At 33.5% G+C, this 20,278-nt stretch overlaps 1 protein-coding gene across 5 annotated transcripts in view; it reads left to right on the top strand.

The window, feature by feature from the left end:
* Positions 1 to 20,278, top strand: part of PHF3 (PHD finger protein 3) — a 77,147-nt gene that overhangs the window by 8,628 nt on the left and 48,241 nt on the right. For 3 of the 5 annotated variants that reach the window (XM_041742726.1, XM_041742742.1, XM_041742733.1), the window contains exon 2: positions 2,714 to 2,980. The exons of 1 other annotated variant lie outside the window; for it this stretch is intronic. In XM_041742726.1, the coding sequence (XP_041598660.1) occupies positions 2,737 to 2,980 (244 nt within the window). In that variant the 5' untranslated portion in view covers positions 2,714 to 2,736. The remainder of the gene's footprint in view (positions 1 to 2,713; positions 2,981 to 20,278) is intronic. One more of the 5 variants, XM_041742751.1, reaches the window with a different exon arrangement.

Here is a 20,278-nt window from a genome sequence, read left to right as displayed (position 1 = left end):
CCACAAAGCTGTACTGGAAAGTTTGGTTCACCTATGTTGTTTGCAATATGCTTTACCTTTTTTTTTTTTTTCTTCTTTTCTTCTTTAAAGACTGAATATTGTGTACCATTGAGATAAAAAAATATGCCACAGGCTCTTAAGGTACCTTTTTTAAAGGAGCTATTGGGATGATTCACCGATAGCAGTGTTACTGAAAAAAAGGTTGCTTAATTAGGTCACTATTTAGAATGGGGTGGTCTTTCCTATAGCTTTGTGATTTGGGGCTCTGTGATCGTAATTTCTGAATGTTCTGATTGTCACTTGAAAGCACATAGTAACAGACTGACTCCAGGTGAAGTTGTAGAATTTACTTTTGAGACTATGGGAATGAGTGCATTTTTGGTAGAATCAGCATATTTTTTTGTAGAAGGAAAGTTAACTATTTGCTTTTAGAACTGGAATTGTCCTTTTTTTCTTTTTGATTCATCTGAGGAAAAAAAGATTACTATTTGGGATGCAACTTTGAAAAGGAGGTAGTCTTGGCCTGTAGCTTTTGGATGCCAACAGATTCAGACAAACTAATTTATCTGTAGGTCCAGCCACTTGGTTTTGTTAAACATATAGTAAAATTTTTGTAAATTATTTTTAATCACCAGAAATTTATTACACTAAAATTTTTTTAGAAGTATTGGTGATGTATGATAGTTGAGCCTTTCCTAGGTAATGAGAATCAGATAACATTAGGGAATTAAAACTTTTCCTGACTTTTCATCTGCATTGTAAGTTATAATTTTCTTTTAATGTTATAATTAGAAGAATGTGTGTAAAATAACAGCAAATCAATCAAATACTTATTTTATTTCAGTTTTTTAAATATTTTAATATAAGTTACAAAATTTGAGGAGAGATGCTAAAATCCTTCTGTTAAGGGGATTGACTTTTGTGAGAATGAGGAAATTTTCTTTCCTTTTTTAGGATTTTAAATTGAGTTGCATTAAACTTTGCACTTAAAATGAGCTGGTTGATGAATTTCAGTGGATGTATATACTATACCTTGAGGATTTATGACATTTTCATCATCCCCTAAAGTATCTTCCTGACCCTTTGCAATCTAGCCTTCTGTTTGTTATCCAAGGACCCAGGCAACCACTCATTTGTTAGAAAATTATGGAAAATTATTTTTATTTTTTTAAATATTTTATTTATTCATGAGAGAGAGAGAGAGAGAGAAAGAGAGAGAGAGGCGCACAGAGACACAGGCAGAGGGAGAAGCAGGCTCGTGCAAGGAGCCAGACGTGGGACTGGATCACACCCTGGGCTGAAGGCAGGCAGACACCAGACCGCCTAACCACCCAGGGATCCCTGGAAAATTATTTTTAAAGAAGATCCTTTAATGAGTCAGATCTAGTCAACTTCTAGCTCTGTAGCTCGGTGTGAAAAAGGAGGAGATATGGCAAGGGCTATGGAGTTTTGGAACCTGGGATTGAGTCTTGGCTATTTTATGATTTGGAGGGAAAACATTTAAATTGTTTAAATGAATTTTGTTTCATAAAGGAAATTATTTACATGTACTTTTATATAGAGTCTATTATTATTGGAAATACATGGGTTAAATTTAGGTAAAATGGTTAGCATATAATATATAACCAGTAAATTGTTGGATGTCTTTGGACTTACCCTTCCTTTATCATTTTTACTGGGGAAAGAATCAGAGACAGTTTGGGTAAATTTGGGTAGATTTGGAGCCAAGCAAAAAAATTGGAATTTTGGAACCCAAGATATTTCTCTGTTTGTCAATTTTCTAGCCAACTGAATATTAGATGTTTTTTGTTGATGCCTCCCCTTCCCCCATCATCTAGAATACATTGGTTCATTTTTTTCTGAAACTAGTATTGCAAGTAATTAAACTTTTGATTGATTGAGGCTCTTGTAGAGCATTAGATGACCTTTCTGAGCAGTATCTAGTATCAGTAGGAAACTACCTTGACATCTGTATATACCTCACATGACTCACTAAAATAAATTTAAATCTCTGATGTATTGTTTTCTTATCATTTATCTCATTTTATAATACATTTTATAAAGGAAGTCATTTCCTCCACTAAAATGCGTGTACGTGCACATCTCTCTGCCTGTGTATGTGTAGTTTTTTGAGTTTTGGTTTGTTGGGTTTAATTAAGTTTCTTTGCATTTTTTTTCCTATCCCTACAAACAACCTTTTCTCTATATATTACCTCTCTTTAAATGATTAAAATGCTTTGTAAATAAAACAAGGCTATTTTACAGTTTTAATAGTTATGGAACAGTAATTTAAATGATTTAATTTTGATTCTTTTATATGGATTATTGTAAAAGCAGCGTCATTCTTCATTTATGAAAAGATTATGGTTAAAAAACGGTTTTTGTGGTTTAAGCCATGTCATTCTTTCAACTGTATCAAATTAATGGATTATATACATAGGGTTTTTTTTTTTTTCTCCTCAAAATAATGGAGTAAACATTTAATAGGATTTCTGGTAAAATGATATATTCTACATGTGTGATGAAGAAACATTTAGTAAAGATTCGTTCTACATGTCCAAATGTTTATTCTAAAAATAGTGAGGATTTTTTTTAAACAATTCAGAAATACCTGAGTGTGTTCTTAGACTCAAAATTATTAAAATAATTTGGTTTTAGGTGATTATCAATTGATAGCTTTATTTCTTATGGTATTTTTTTTGTCTTTCTATAGGGCTGAAAGACACAGAAGTCTTCATGGATATAGTTGATACATTTAATCATTTAATTCCTACTGAACACTTAGATGATGCCCTATTTCTAGGATCCAACCTGGAGAATGAAGTCTGTGAGGATTTTAGTACAAGTCAAAATGTCTTAGAGGACTCGCTGAAGAACATGCTCAGCGATAAGGATCCTATGCTAGGATCTGCAAGTAACCAGTTCTGTTTGCCTGTTTTGGATAGCAATGATCCCAATTTCCAGATGCCTTGTTCAACAGGTAATTCTTACTTTTTTTTTTTTTTTTTTTAGTCTGCAATTTAAAATAAAAAATTTTCAGCAGCATCTTTTTTTTTTCTTTTTCTTTTTTTTTTTTTTTTTGGTGAGGGTAGTAAATTTAGGGTTCTTTAATATGAATTTAGAGCTTCTTTTCTAGAAATCAGAATTAGACTTTAAATTTTCTTCCAAAGAGTGTGGAATTAATTATCTTCAAGGATATTATGGATATAGATAGGATGATCATATGATTTATTATCCATAGGATACTTTTTTAGAATTACAGGGGTGCTGTTAATAGTTACATCATGACAAAAAGTATAAATTGGGACTCTCCCTAGAAAAAGGAGTTTGCCTAAGATTGGGACATTCATTATGTCATCCTAGGCCTGCTGGAGTCAATGGGAACTGCCGAATTGTCCTTTTTCAGTGCCCCTCCCAGCCCTTCAGATTTAATATATTGTGTGCTTCCATTTCAGATATTTTGGCATTTTGTACATGTATCTTAAAATCAGAGAAAGAACTCTAGATTTGTGCTGTCCAACTTAGTAACCACTAGTCACATAATAACTGTTAATCACTTGAGAGGAGTCCAGTCTTAACTGAAATGTGCTGTAAAGTGCACATTAGATTTTAGACTCAATATTGAAAAAGAATGTGAAATATATTTTATCAGTTTTTTAATGTTGATTATATTTGTGATATTTTAGATACTTTTGGTTAAAACATGAATAGAATTAATTTCACCTTTTTTAAACCTTTTTTTAAAAAGTGACTACTTGAAAATAAAAATTATGTATGTGGCTTGCATTATATTTCTATTGGATAGCACTGCTCTGGGTTCTGTAGTGGAAGTAACTGAAAGATTGAGGATAGTAACTTTCTGGAAGGCTAGTCTAATTCTTAAGAAATTACTTCAGAGATGTTAATATATGGAAGAAGTAGGTTTTCTTTTATTAAGCAAAGCAAATATTACAACAAACTTTGGGGCAATTAGCTATTCTGTAAGCTAAAATTAAATAAAGGAAAATCAGCCTCAAGTGGAGAAGTTAGGCTTTCCTTCACTGTTCCCTAGAGTAATTCAGGTTTATGTAATGTTGATCTGTCTTTCAATGCCTCTTGACTTCTGCACTAGTTTTTCAGTATAGTTTTTGTTTCATTTTAATATTTTCTACCTAATATTTTAGTAATATTTAAAGTTTGGATTAGGCTGGCCTGCTATTCACCCATAAATTTGTCAGATTATTCTGCTTGAAGACCTCAACACTGACTACTGGGAATCTTTCCCATTTTAACAACTCTTTAATGCTGAGGTCTTTTGAATTGCTTGCTAATGGTTTATCTCGAATTATATACATTGTATTGTGTTATTTCATAGGTTTACATTGTATTTGTTGTATTCTAAATGTTATAAAGCTTTTAAAATTTTGTTTTATGTATGCATTGTTCAAGTTTTTTTACTTTGGTTCCTATGTCAGTACAGTGTACCTAATTATCTTTATTGTCAAGTGCTTTTGACAGTTCTTGGTTGCATACACAGTTTCATAGTTCATTCCAAATTCAGGAAAAACATTTATTGAGTACTTATGTGTTTGTTACTGGAAATGTAGTTACTCTTAAGTATGTTATGATAGGTCTGAAATTGGCAAATGTGTCATCTTGTTAGACTTCTTTATTTATAAAAATTACAGCCTTTTTATGGGACCAGTATTCCTACTTTCTGTTCCCCTTATTAAAAAAAAATGATTTCTGTTGATATGAAAAGATTTTATTGATGTTCTTGAGTTTGAACATTTCTTTTGTTAATAGAAGACTTAGAACATCTTTATTGAAATATTTGATTTTTTTGAGGTATTACTAATTATTTGTGATTCTATTATGTTACAAACTTTAACTTTTTTATTTGAGAAGTTAAGTAGAATTATTATCTAAATTTTTGAATTTTAAAATGCTACAATTTATCTTGGTTCTGAAGCAGAACTGTTTGTATTACTATGTATGTAGTATATGTGTTTTTAAGTTATGTAGAGTATTTGTGGAGGATATTCTAAATAATAAAGTTCTTCTGTCTAGGATTGTTTAGATTTATTTGTGCCACCAGGTAGGGCATTTATCTCGATTGCTTCAAAGTTCCTTTTGCCCTTTGGGATATTTGGTTGAGTAAAAGACCTGTGTATATCCTAATGATAGCAAAATGGAAATCATTTAAATTTAAAAAAATTTTTTTTGACATAATTTTAGATTTAAGAGAAAGTTGGAAAGAAGACATAAACTAGTGAAAACCTTATATGGACAAATTTTATAAGTTTTAGCTATTCACATATTACTTTGCTTTTAGTTATACAATACCGTTTTTATCCAGATGTTTTGTATGTGGGTCCATAGTTTTTACTAATTATCTAGACTTATCTTTAGCAAGGAAATGATTCTGGCAATATTCATGTCAGTAAAAGCTATAGATTATGGTTATTTTGTAACCTTGATTTTGACAGTGTTAAAACTAGAAAACAAAGTAAGTGTTGGTTTTGTTCTCTGCTATGCTAAACAGAGTTGATTTGCTGTAGTTGTTAAAGACCAGTTTTTTGTTGACATAGTTGAGTGGCTTGTGTATATTTCAGTTGTCTTCAGAAATCATAGAGTAGCTTTAAAAATTACAAAAATAGGAAAGAAACATGGAAGATTACTTTTAGGGCTCTGTTCAAGGGAAAAAAGTTAGGATGCTAATTGTTTCATTTTGGGAGCTAACCAGTAGATTTCTCATCCCCCCCCCTTTTTAAAAAAAGATTTTATTTATTCGTGAGACACACACACACACACACACACACACACACACACACACATACACACACAGAGGCAGAGACATAGGCAGAGAGAGAAACAGGCTCCATGCAGGGAGCCTGATGTGGGACTTGATCCCAGGACTTTATGATCACGCCCAGGGCTGAAGGCAGATGCTTAACCACTGAGTACCCAGGTGCCCCTCTTATCCCTTTTTTTTAAATGCATTTGACTCCAAATTATTTCTTTATGTATATAATTGCAGTGTTTACATAATGGCCTTTAGGTTTGCCCAGTAAACATTTTTTTTTTAACTCCAGTAAGGAAAATCATTAAGTATTGGGGAAATGTTTGGTTTTGATGATCAAGCCAGTTATTTTTTTTTTTTTTAAGATTTTATGTATTTATTCATAAGAGACACAGAGAGGCAGAGACACACAGGCAGAGGGAGAAGCAGTCTCCCCTCAAGGAGTCCGATGTGGGACTCGATCCTGGATCCTGGGATCATGTCCTGAGCCAAAGGCAAACGCTCAACTTCTGAGCCACCCAGGCGACCCAGTTATTGGTATTCTTTTAAAATCCTGTTAGCCTTAAAATAAAAATATTTGCCCAAATAATAGGTTCAAAATGCCATATATATTATTTATATATACCACTTAAAGAATGTATATAAAATCATCAAAATGGTATTTGAAAACCTGGTAGTACAGAGTGTCATGAAGAAATATTTTATCTCTCATTTTAAAACATGTTCCTGGGCAGCCCTGGTGGCTCAGTGGTTTAGTGCCGCCTTTGGCCCAGGGCGTGATCCTGGAGAAGACCCGGGATCGAGTCCCACGTTGGGCTCCCTGCATGGAGCCCGCTCCTCTCTCTGCCTGTGTCTCTGCGCTTCTCTCTCTCTCTCTCATGAATAAATTAATAAAATCTTAAAAAAAAAAAAATGTTCCCCTTTTACATAGATGCCTGTGATTCCTAAATGTGAAGCAGATCTCGGTTTGACCATTTCTTTATATGGTATATTGAAAAGAAAAGTTCAGTGACTGTAATTTGATTTATTTTCTTAAGATTAGGAAGATAGATACATTGTAGATATATGGGTATTCAGAGTAGCCCTTCATTCAAGTAGCACTCATAGCTCCTGCACCTTGCAGTGATAATCAAGGTGTTCTTTCCAGGCTACATTATGGCTTACAAAATCTTCATTCACTAAATGTAAAAAAAAAAAAAAAAGTCCCTCCTGTTGCATGGTTTTTAGAGATTAAACAACTTAAAAAGTCATTACATTTTTACAGGTATCTAGCATATTGACTAATAGTTGATTCATATTGTTCACTTAAATATTTTTTTTCAACTATAAAGGAAAATTTCTGTTAACATGCACATTGTGATAGTTACTTTCCTATCATGAATGACATTGGTAATACATGACATCAAGCAGTTTTGTTTAATAAGAATTTTAGCTTGTATTGCTTTCCTCTCAGCAAAGTATTGTAATACTTAAGACTGGTTTTATAAGCCTTGTAGCTAGTATGATTTGGTTCCTTTTTTAGCACACGAGTTTTTAATAAATCATAGCTGTGTAGTTGGGGCTTCATTAGAGGCAGAATTCATTAAGGTAATACTAGAAAAATTTCTGAAAAAATAATGGGTGTCTTAGTGCATCACTTGAGATGTGTTTAAAAGTTCTTTGCAAGTTTTTATGGCTTCATGTTTCTCTTGGACATTTCTAATTAAACAGTACATTGAACTAAACACAGTGGACCTTGGTCCAATAAAATCCTGTTTTCAGATTTTAATTATTGTTCTTGTCCATACTTTATTTGTGGGAGTGGCAAACTCTTTGTGTAAATTATTTAGATATGTGGGTCCAACTATACATATAAATTCATTCCATATTTTCACTGGGTCCTTTTTCACTGTTTCTGTTTATTATTCTGAGTGGTAGTGTTTTTTTGTTTTTGTTTTTTTTTCTTGTGCCATTGCAAGAAGTCAGTGAACCTCTTGTGTGGTTGATCTTTTTGAGAATCACATTTGAACAAGAAAATACAAACTTAATACATGTAAGTAAAGTAGTTATACGAATAAGATGAAATATATTGGTGTATACTGTTAATTTTAGAGTAACTGATCAGTCCTGTCAGAACATGCATAGCCTTATAACTTGATTTCTTAAGATTGATTAATATTAAATATCATATGGAGTTCTTAGGGGTTTTGGCAAAAGTGGGTATGTTTAGAAGAAAGCAAACAAACAAACAAAAAAAAAACAAAAAAAAAAAAAGAAGAAAGCAAACAGAAAAGAGTAGAAAGGTTTGTAGAGTTAGAGATGTAATTTAGTGGAGGAGAGAATGCTGGAAGGTGGAAAGAGTAGAGTATATTAATAGCCATAAATCCTTGAAAGTTTGTCACATTGGCTAGAGATTTGATCTTTTAATGAATAATGGGAAAGAGCGAGACCCATTTGATAGTAGTTAGAGCTACAGTTTGGCTAAAAGAAAGAACTTGGGGTTCTCCAAAAATCGAGTAATAGTTTCCTGAGGATATACATTTATCCTTTTTTTTTATAGTTGACTTTTGCTCACCTTACTTTGCTTGATGTAATATAAAGTCATGTATGTATTAATTTTACTTTGCATTGACTGAGCATTTAATTTTCTGTCTTTCTAATTTAAAATCTGAAATCATGTCTTCATCACTATATCCGTAATTAATGTCTTTCATTTTTTCATTTTTATCACTTAAAATTTATTTCATTATTATTCCTGTAGCCCATTGCTTATTTAGCTTAAAATACAAACCTTGGATCAAGAGTAGAACAGTTTTTATTCTTTGGGTTGCTGACTGAATCTTTTATTTAACTTGCACATCTATACTGCTACAACAGGCTGCTTTTTTCAAGGCCTTGAACATTTGGTTCTGTGGAATCTACCTTTTTTCGGGATGTGTGCCTCACAGGGCCCTCTGTCATTGTATTGCTCTTGTCTAGGTATGCCATTCTCCAGGCCTGTTGAATATCTGTCATCCTTGAGCTTTATTGCGCTCCTTGAGAGCTGTTGTTTTCCTGTATTTCATTTTCTTTATCTGTGCCCTCTTACTGACATTCTTAATAACTTTCTTTCTAATAGCATCATATTTGAGTAATAATTTGCTTTTATATAGAAAACAAAGTTGAACATCACCTTTTCTTAAAATTTTAAAAACCTTGCTTCTTAGCCTTCCTGCATCTGGTATTGTGGATGGGTTGTCTGATTTCTTGTATGAGAGTTTTGCTTTGTTAGGTGGCCATCCCTGACCCCTGCTTTGGGATCTTTTCTTTATCTTTTGGTGTTTAGTATTTCATTTTTGTTGGACACTTGGTGGGCCTTTTCCATTTGTGTGTGTGTGTGTGTTTTTTTTAAGATTTTATTTATTTATTCATGAGAGAAACAGAGAGAGGCAGAAACCTAGGCAGAGGGAGAAGCAGGCTCTGTGCAGGGAGCCCGATGTGGGACTCGATCCCCAAACTGGGATCATGCCCTGAGCCAAAGGCAGACGCTCAACCACTGAGCCACCCAGGCATCCGGGCCTTTTCAATTTGAAGAGTGTTTGAAGAGTGATCCCTTCAGCTTTGTGAAATTTTCTTCTTCTTCTTCTTTTTTTTTTTTCCTGCAACTGCTAGTAGACCAATTTTGGCTTTTTTTAGAGCCAATTATTTAAATCTCTTTCTTGCATCTTTACCATCTTCTGTTTTATGTCTTTTTAACGTTCACTGCCATATTTTTTGTCTTTGAATATTTAATTTTGACAATTATATTATTGTTTCTAAGAACTCTTGTGTTTATTCATACCATTTAAAGAAATATTTCAAGAACATTTTTTTATTAAGTTTTATGCCCAGTGTGAGGCTTGAACTCAACCCTAAGAGTCACATGCTGTACCTACTGAGCCAGCCAGGAGCCCCTATTCATGCCATTTTAAAATAGTTTTCTTTTGCCATAGGGATATATTTCATAGTCTAAATTGTTTTTTGTATTTGTATATTTTGATCTTTCTCATGGTGTTGCAAGCTTTTTCCAAATGTCTAATTATTTTTGGTAGCTTGTTGATGTTTAAACTGGGAGAATTGGAAATTTATGTCAGGTTTGCTGTAGGATAAATGAATGTTTGCTAAATAGCCTACAGTTATTTGGGGGGAATCTTTGAATAACAGGGTGAAAAGCGCTTTATCATTAGGTGTTCCCTGCTCTAGTCTCAGTTTAGGGTTAAGAAAAGACTGTCTTGCTTGGAATTCAGTGCTTGGCTTCCGGCCTTGCTGGGTATATTAAAGTCAGGAGAAGGGATGAGGTTGTCTTCTCAGGATGTTCGTCCCTAAGTTAATTCTTTATTTCTAGCCCAGTCATTACCAATGCCCTTTGCTAGGTGGAGTTGTTCCCTTTTGTCTCTAGGCCGTGACTTTTTCATTCTTTGTTTCACTAATCTTTTCTGTTTCATTTTCTTTTCATTTTTCAAAAATGTGTTAAATCTTTCATTTGCTTTTGGGCTTCCTCTTATACTTTGTTATTATAGGCTTTTGCCTTTTATTCCTTTATTCTTATTTTAGTGGGATTTAGTGAAAAAGGGGAGATAAAAGTTTGCCCTTGGAGCCAATGACTCTTAATTAAATAAGATAAAATGTCTAATGGCTAGTAATTCCTGCGTAAGAATTTTGGAGCCCTGTCCATTATTATCTTGCCTTTATCAGTGTAGAATTTTATCCTCTTCTTGATTTCTTCCATGGTCAGTTTGCAATTGTTTCCTTCCTTTTAAGATTTCTTAAACTGTTAGTAGTATTAATTGCTAGTTTTTTTGTTAGTAATAAAGCTGTTAACAAACTTCTCAGACTTTGCAGGTATATTAAAGTTTTCCAAAGAAAGAGAAATCAGTAGGGTTTGTGTGTATGTATGCTTGTGTATTACATAGGGAGAGAGAGATGTTAAAATTAAGATTGTTTTATTATAAGAAATTAGTTTATGTGATTGTGGAGGCTAGCAAGCCTAAAATCTTCAGGATAGTTTGGTAGGCTGGAATCTGAGGGAAGAATTAATGTTGTATCTTGAGTCTGAAGACAGAATTCCCTCTTATTTGGGGGACCTCCATCTTTTTGGTAAGACCTTCAGTTGATTTAATGGGGGCCCATCCATGTTATGTAGGATAATCTGCTTTATTCAAAGTCTACTAGTGTAAATGTTAATCTCCCATCAAAAATATATTCACAGTAACATTTAGATAGGCATTTCTGTAAGTAACTGGGTTCTGTGGCATAATGAAGTTAACCATTAGAGCAAGGTACCAGACTGTCAGAACATGATAGATTATTCTTTGAACTATTAATACTAGTTTATGTATGTTGTCATGAAACTAATCTCAGGATTTTTGAGAAAGTGGTTTCTTGGGGAGTTTGCAGGCAGAGGCAGGTTATAAAGCTCCTAGGTCAAAGGAAGTTGATAGAATAGCTAGTATATGTGAATGTTAATGTAACAAGTACTATACAAAAGTACTTGGCCAGCATTGTCTCATTAACTCTTCACAAAAACCTTGAAAGCTGTAAATATTATTAATCTTACAGCTAAACAAACAGAGATTTTGAGTCTCATTAAGTAATTTTCCAAGTTCACTAGAAAAGATTTCTCAGTCTTTCTGCCTCCAAGTACAAGTGCTCTTGAGATCAAGGCTCTAAACTGTACCCCAAATTTCATTTGGCTTCCCTAATTCAGCAAAAGTAGAATAAGGAGCTTTTTTTTCTAAGTTTCATTTTTTTTTTATTTTTTTATTTTTATTTATTTTTAATTTTTATTTATTTATTTATGATAGTCATACAGAGAGAGAGAGAGAGGCAGAGACACAGGCAGAGGGAGAAGCAGGCTCCATGCACTGGGAGCCTGATGTGGGATTCGATCCCGGGTCTCCAGGATCGCGCCCTGGGCCAAAGGCAGGCGCCAAACCGCTGCGCCACCCAGGGATCCCTAAGTTTCATTTTTAAAAGAAAAAGGAGATTTTTCTTTCAAAGGATATGGGATTTGTAAGAAAGATTTATGAATGCCTGATATAGCTCTTTCCTATTAAGGACCTGATGTTTTAGAGAGAGATAGTCCTTAACCAGTGATTTTAGTCAATTGTAAATCCTAGAAAGTTGCTCTAAGGATGTGTTGCTCTATCTGTGTCAACAGATAGAAGTGTACTACAAGCTACATCAAACCTTTAACAGGTAAAGTATTGTTTTAGGATAGTATTCAGTTAGACATAAAAAAAATCTAAATGCTTCTCATTTTACAGTTGAAGAAATTGAGACTTAAAAGTAAATATTTACTTAAAGAAATTTTGTTAAAAGTGGGTTGTTTTTGGCTTTAGTCACTTATTGTGTATTTCATATCAGGTAGTGTGTCAGACAGTAGAAATAGAAATAGTAATAGAAATAGAAATATATATATATATAAAACGTTAAGTAAAACAAAACTCAGTTTCTCTTTTAATGGAACTTAAGATTTAGTATAGAAGTATTTTTTTCTGATGTTTTGAGGATACTTAATAAGTCTAGTTATTAATTTAACATGCACTTACTGGGAGAGGTAGTCTACCATGGGTCTTGTGTGTTCCTGAATGTTCCTGCTGAGTGTGCCAAGAATGCAAGGTCTTAACCACTCTGAAACTGGGCCATTTTTTAGAGTTGTGTTTGAAGCAAGCAACCTTGAAGAATAAGATAACATTTATTCCTTCACTCCCCCCCCCCCCCTTATCCCAGACAAATTGCAGGCTTGCTTACTGCTTACTATGAAAACAATAAATTAAAAAAAAATAATAATAAATTCCCCACAATATTCTTCTCCTGTATCTCAGCCCACTGTGTAGGCTCACCTGTTGCCCCTGTGGACTTGGGGTGGGGGAGGGGGCAAAGAGAACTGACAGCATCTTGGTCATGCTGCTTGCTCTGCCATGATGACAGAATTCTTTGTCTCTGACCTAGTAGTCTTTTGTCAACACCATGTATCAATAATAGGCTAGTTTTTTAGTTTGCAAGTAGGGTAAAATCCCAGACCCTTCATGTTCTCAGCATGTTGAACTCTGTTCAGAAATGATAATACGAGGGCTTTCCAAGCACTTTAATTATTAAAGATGGAAAACTAATTTACTTACATGAAGGCAGGGATAGCTCTATCTCTATATACGTTGTGGTGTTCATACAGGTATTAGAATAGTACTTAGCCTAGCACAGAGCAGGTGTTCAGTAAATTTTAATGGGGGGTGGGTGGGAGAAGGGACATACAGGAAAGGAAGAAAGTGGGGCTAGGTACTGGGACCAGAAGTTAGGGTAGTAAATAGAATGTTTGCTGCAGGTGGGGCACAGCTTTGGCTCTCAGGTTTCTAGCAGTCACTGTGGAAGAGGAAAACCTTTCAAGGTGAAAAATTAGTCTTAAAGTAAAAACAAATCCAATATCCAGGAAAAGGAAAATTTCTGACACTAAAACTAGAAAGAAATTTTATCCAAAGTTTTTTTTTTTTTTTTTAAGGTTTTATTTATTTTATTCATGAGAGACACAAAGAAAAAGGCAGAGTTATAGGGAGAGCGAGAAGCACGCTCCCTCTGGGGAGCCTGATGCAGGACTCGATCCCAGGACCCCAGGATCATGACCTGAGCCAAAGGCAGATGCTCAACCACTGAGCCACTCAGGTGTCCCATTATCTAAAGTTTTGTCCTAATGTGTGATACAACTTAAAAAAATCCTTAGCAGCGTACATTCAGTGAACATGGGGGTTTATTCTTATAATATCCCTCAATATGTACCTCAGTATGAGTAGTATCACAAGGACTAGAATAATGGTCTGACCTAATCCTATGTTAGATGTTACACTATTTTCAAACAGCGTATTCCTTGGATATCATTTCTTACACTAGATTTTTAAATGTATTTATGTGAAGGTGAGTTGTATAATACTGTCCGAGAACTGATGGGAATGCAATTACCTTTTTTTTTTTTTTTTTGCCAGCCTAAATGCATAGACATAAACTTTATAAATAAACAGGGCTGTGTATGGGATTGTGTAAATTTAAGAGCTCTGATGGGAGTATTTGTTTGAATAAGAGGCTTCTCTCCCTCCCTAGCAGAGGAGGTCAGAGCCATTATTTTCCTCAGAAAATGATTTTGGATACTCTGTGAGGTGTAAATGAACAGAAGCCTCATAATTTCAGACATAAATGAAGATCATATAGCACAATTTTTGTTTTATAGCCCTTGTTTTAAGTAGCAACTTGAGTAAAAATAATAGATTCTACCCTCTTTCATTTCAATCGATTAGATTATTCTTGGTGTTCTCTTCTAGTCATGGGAGGATTGTATAATCTCTTGTGGCTATTTTCGCTATTATTACTGCCTCGATTCCTTTGGAACTCTTCAGGCTTGTTCTTTCTACTTCTACCCCTTGTACTTTTCTCTCCTCTGTATGTATTACCTTAGTTGGATAATGTTTTGAAAATATTTCTTTTTTTTTTTTTTTTTTTTGAAAAGATTTCTTAACTGGAGCTGCTAGTGTTACTATTATCCTCTGCCATCTCTTCTCTAAAATGCTGCCTTTCTTTAATTTTGATATTTTTTCACAGTGCATCTCGAACGGTAATTAGTTACGAAATGTATAAAGAGGTAAATTGTTATGGGATGATGAACTAGAAGTTTATTTACTAAAGCAGAGAGATATCCAAAATTGTTCTAAGCTAATTGATCTAATTCCCTTTTTCCTGGTAAAGGTATTTCCTGAAATCAGAGCCTCAGATTAGGGTGAAAGCATTAGTTGACTTGCACAACTTTAGTAGGTACCAATCCAGGAATACAGTGTGAATAATGCCCCCTTAAGTTGAGTGGACAGCTGACTGGGATAGTTTACATTTACATTTAGATATTTTTACTTAAAATTATGCCTGATAATTATTTAATTACATTGTGGTTATGTTAATAATTTTTGATTAAATAGGAGGAATGTGTCATATTATCAAATCTCACTGGAAGACTACTAGCTTGAAAAACTAAAACTAGACTTCAGAAACAAAACAAAACAAAAAAGCTAGACTTCTGTCTGAGATGATTGGACTGCCATCACCTAGTGGTGGTGTACTCTCATAGCAAGAGAAGAGAAAAATACCTCCTGTACTTTGAGTCACAGAGGCAAGGTATTTTTTTTTCTTCCTGAAGCTAAGTATAGTCTTAATTTTAAAACATTTATCAGAAATAACTTTTGTTATTTAAAAAAATGTAAAATTTATAAGATATGGATGGCACAGTATTTTGAAGAGAATGTCAGATATTAATGATATCCTAATTATGTTAAAGTGTAGTTAAAATGAAGAACTTAAAAAGGAGTCTGTTCTGATGTATAAATTTGAATTTACCTTCCTCATTTAATAGGGTTAAGAATGGTCAGATTTTCATATTAACTTTCACATGCTTTTTACATGTATACTCTGTTGAATTAAAATAATAAAGTGAGCCTGACCTCTGAGGCCTGGTTTTGTGGAGAAGTATGAAAGAGAAGTGTTGTTTGTACCCCTGTCTTGGTGCATTTTGAAAATACGTGATATGTTTGTTTTTGACTCTTATATTTTATTATCTGAATTCTCTTACCTTTCTGCCTCTTCCCAGCTGACTTCCTTTTAGCCTTTCTTTATCTGTGAGTTTTTCTCTAGAATTAACTGCTTACTCTATTATCAAAATTTATTTTTACACCTTGTCTGTGATTTCAGCTCAGAATTTAAGCAAAGTAAGCTTATCACATTAGTATCTGCCTGATTTAGGTATGATTGGTTACAGTTCCAGGACTGTTTATATTATTAAAAATAATGGCTTTTTTTTGCATATAAGACCTTGTTATTTTTAATATGTCAAAATATAATTTTTTCTGTTAATCTTTAAAGCACTTTTCTTAGTTTCCAAGGGATAACATTACAACATACCACAGACTTACTAGTTTAAACAACAGAAATTAATTTTCTCCCAGTTATGGAAAGTAGGAGTCCAAGATAAACATGCCACCAAGGTTTTTTTCCTTCTAAAACCAAAAGAGAAAAAAAAAAAAAAACCCAAAAAACCAAAAGAGGATGTTTTCTAATGCAAATGATTTTACAGTTATTGGATTTTTGTCCATTCTAACGTAGTGGGCAAAAAAGTTTAACTGTGTGGATGATGAATGGTATTCTTTGGGCAGAAATGCTAATATTCTGTGATTTTGCAGTTTAAAAGACTAGAGTCTTAAATTGACAGTTTAAAGTGGTAGCAGTTGGATTAAATATACTTATTTCTCATAATCATAGAATATTTGTTATATGCTAGATGTGTGAACATTGATATTTAGCTTATTAATGACATGAGATGGTTTATGAGAAGCTCTTAAATCTTTAAAGTAATGAATTCTGCTTTGTAATTTAACAGTAATTTTGGTATAAAGAAAATTAAGGATCCTTGAGCAAAGGTTTCTTGGCTTTGGTTTTGATCTTCTGTTCCTTTGTCTAATTAATCCTGTAATTTTAAATCTTACTGATTTTTCCGTCTGTAAGAAAAATGAATAATGAGCTCTCATTTTGCTGTCTCTTGATTTTGCTATCTCTTGAGGATGTTGACCAAAAGGAATTCTGATACAGGAGAGCTGCATCTGCAGTTCTTAATGAGATCTCAATGTTGAGACAGTTTGGCTGACTTTTAGTGACCCTGGAGAGAGATTACCTTGTTTTAAGGCCCTATCCTGGCTTACCTTCCCTGTCCTAGTGATTAGTGTACCTGCCAGCCAGAGGAGTTGAGTTTCATAATTCTTTGGTAGTGGCAGATTTCAGTTTTTAGAGAATTAGGAAAGCCTAGTTACCTAGATTCCCCAAATCATAGACCTAGGCATCCTAGGCCTACTTACTGATCGTAGAAATATTTTCCATATTCTAGTCTCTGTTCCTTCCCTAGTCTGTTGCTGTGATAGATTTGGTTCTCATGAGTTGTGATTTACTGGGTTATCTTGATAAAAATTTTTGGCTTTTTGGCCTAGGATTAAGTTCATTTTGGGAGTGACAGAAAACTGGTGTGAGGTGATATCTCACTGTGGTTTTGATTTGTATTTCCCTGATGGCAAGTGATGCGGAGCATTTTCTTTCTCATGTGCTTGTTGGCCATGTGTAGGTCTTTGGTTAAATTTCTGCTCATGTCTTTTGCCAATTTCTTGATTGGATTGTTTGTTTCTTGGGTGTTGAGTTTAATAAGTTCTTTATAGATCTTGGATACTAGCCCTTTATCTGATATGTCATTTGCAATCGTCTCCCATTCTGTAGGTTGTCTTTTAGTTTTGTTGACTGTTTCTTTTGCAGTGTAGAAGTGTTTTATTGTGATTTCAAGTCCCAATGATTCATTTTTGCTTTTGTTTCCCTTGCCTTCATAGATGTATCTAGCAAGAGGTTGCTGTGGCCAAATTCAGAAAGGGTGTTGCCTATGTCCTCCTCCAGGATTTTGATTGATTCTTGTCTCACATTTAGATCTTTCATCCATTTTGAGTTTATCTTTGTATATAGTGTAAGAGAAAGGTCTAGTTTCATTCTTCTGCAGATGGCTGTCCAATTTTCCAAGCAAGGTTTTTTTTTTTTTTTTATTTTTTATTTTTTTTGGTTTTTTTTTTTTTTTTGGTTTTTTTTTTTTTTAATAACAAAAAACTGTTGATGACATTCTGTAACTGTAAAATGTTGAAGGCAAACAAGTGGTTTAAGAGTGCTGACTCCATCACTTATGGAATTCTCACTCTTCTCTCAGGATATCTCTAGATAAATTGTGACTGACATGACAAGGATGCTAGTGTCAGCTTGATTAAATATTGGTGAAGTTTAATTTCTTTTTAGTTTTTAGGTAAGTTAATATACATAATAGGACTTCATTCCCAGAGAGAGATTGATTGATTGTATGTCTTTAGATCTGTATGCCTCCTTAAGAGACCATTTGTTTAGTATATACTTGAAGTCTGATGAAGGTTGTTATAAGGATATCTATTGAAATGATATTTTATTTAGAGGCAGTATCTTTTTAATGAATACTGACCATTTTTTCATATTTTTAAAGAGGTTTTGATAAATACGTGACAAACTTTGACTTCTAAGCTTCATAAAATGTAAATATTTGTAACTCATTCTGGGTACTTATATCATCCTTGACTTCATCTTAGTTTCTCACCCATATTTTTCTTTTGTTTAGGTTTTTTTTTTTTACTTGTTTCTTTTTAAATATTAGCTTATTTGTATATCTTTAGGTTGTCATAATTGGTGCACAGATTTAAAAAACACGTTGTGTTATACTTTTTTTGATGCTCAAATCGTCCTTTTTGTTTCATATGCTTAAATTGCCCCAGATGTAATCAGTGTATTAGTGTGTATTGATGTCCAGTTGTATACATTTTTGTAGATAGAATTTATATACATTGGCTTTGTTACAGAGGTGGAGTGCTTTTTTTTTTTTTTTTTTTTTAAGATTTTATTTATTTACTCAGAGAGAGAGAGAGAGAGAGGCAGAGACATAGGCAGAGGGAGAAGCAGGCTCCTGATCAGAAGGAGCCTAACACGGGACTCGATTCCCAGGACCACCGATCAAGACCTGAGCCAAAGAGGGAAAAAACTCAACCATTGAGGCATACCCAGGCATCCCAGAAGTGGAGTACCTCCTTATTTCTTTTTTTCATTCTGGGATTGAATATTTAAATTTTGGCCTTAGAACCATATTTTCTTATTTCACGGGTGTAATTACAGTCAATTTCTTGATAAAAGATTTCCTCATAAGCAGATATTACAAAAGTACATCTAATATGTAAAAAGAGGTCATTTTGGTTAGCTGATCTGTTGATAGGTTTTGGTAGAAAAATTTTCCTAGTTTTAAAGTTTAACGTTGATAGAAATGCTTTATTTTTTATGTTTTTACTATTTATTTATTTATTTATTTATTTATTTATTTATTTATTTATTTATAGAAATGCTTTAAATCAAATTTGATACACTTTAGTCACAGGAGAATTGTCAGATAAATGACCTTGACTACTGGACAAGCAATATTGGCCTATTTATTTAAGATTTTATTTATTTATTCATGAGAGACACAGAGAGAGAGGCAGAGACGCAGGCTCCATGCAGGGAGCCTGATGCGAGACTCGATCCTGGGCCTCCAGGATCACGCCCTGAGTCAGTGGCTCAACCTCTGAGCCACACAGGTGTCCCAGTATTGGCTTTTTAAAATAGGTATTTTTAAAAGACTTTATTCATTTATTTGAGAGAGAGAACATGAGCAGAGAGAGGGGCTGAGGGAGAAGCAGACACCCTGTTGAGCAGGGAGCACAACTTGGGGCTCTACGTGGGGCTCTATCTCAGAGCCCCAGGACCTTGGGATCATTACTTGAGCCGAAGGCAGATGCTTAACCAGCTAAGCCACTCAGGTGCCCCCAATATTAGCTTTAAAAAAAGAAACACTGATGATTTAAGAAAGTAATTATCCATATAAGATAGTTCCCAAGAAAGAGGTAGTTTTGAAATGCTTTTTTTATTTTAACTATTTTGGGTGGGTCATTTTCTAATATGTGTTACAGAACCCTTTTTTTAAACATCAGTATGGTGAACATGAATTTAGTGACTGTTGACTGAATTATCTTAGGAAATAAACTGTTACATCATTATTAGTGATATACTTAGATACTGTTTTAGTAGATAGGGCTTTTGGTCCCTACAGTAATTGGACCTGAGGCAAATATACTTGGAAAAAAATTATTTTAATGATTTATTTTTCCTTTTTAAAAATAATAATGTCTTTGGAATGATTAGCATGTTTTTCCCAAGCTTTGAGTGTATTTTGTTAAATCTCAGGGAAATGAGATTATTAAAAATACATGAAATAAAAGTAAGGGGGTGCATGCTTGTAAACAAAGATACGTGTGTGTATCACAGAAAAAATAAACTTTATTAAAGTAGTTTTTCACTGAGGCCTCTATTTACTTTTCCTTAGGAAGGGCTCTAGATTTAGACTCTTTGCTGAAATGAACTTGGTAAGGAATCACCCAGTCCAAAATTGATCATAAAGGCCTAGAGAGACTCACTGAAATAAGCAAGTATGTACTGACTTCTAAAGCTACATTATGAAATGGAATGAGATATGCTTTATTATATATACAGTTGCTTTAAGGCTAAATACTTAAAGTATTAATTCATGTTTTGCTCATTAAATTGAGACCTTTACCTAGAAATATTTATCAGTATTTTTAAAATTCTTTTGTTGTGTTTTTCAAGTTATAATAATTCTCATATGTGTTCTAAATTTATTGCAGAGTTGACAATGTTTTTGAGTTACAGCTTTTAAATTTGTGTTATTGAAGCATAATTGGCATATAAAATTGTATGATATTTAGGTTGTATATCATGGTGATTTGGTATACATATACTTTGTGAAAGGATTCCCCCATGTAGCTAATTAATACATCATCATCTGACATATTTGTGTTCATATTCATATTTTTTTGATGAGAA

This window comes from Vulpes lagopus, chromosome 1 (assembly GCF_018345385.1).
Source record: "Vulpes lagopus strain Blue_001 chromosome 1, ASM1834538v1, whole genome shotgun sequence".
NCBI lineage: Eukaryota > Metazoa > Chordata > Mammalia > Carnivora > Canidae > Vulpes > Vulpes lagopus.
The sequence above is the reverse complement of the archived record's forward strand: the minus strand, read 5'-3'. Positions and strand labels throughout refer to the sequence as shown.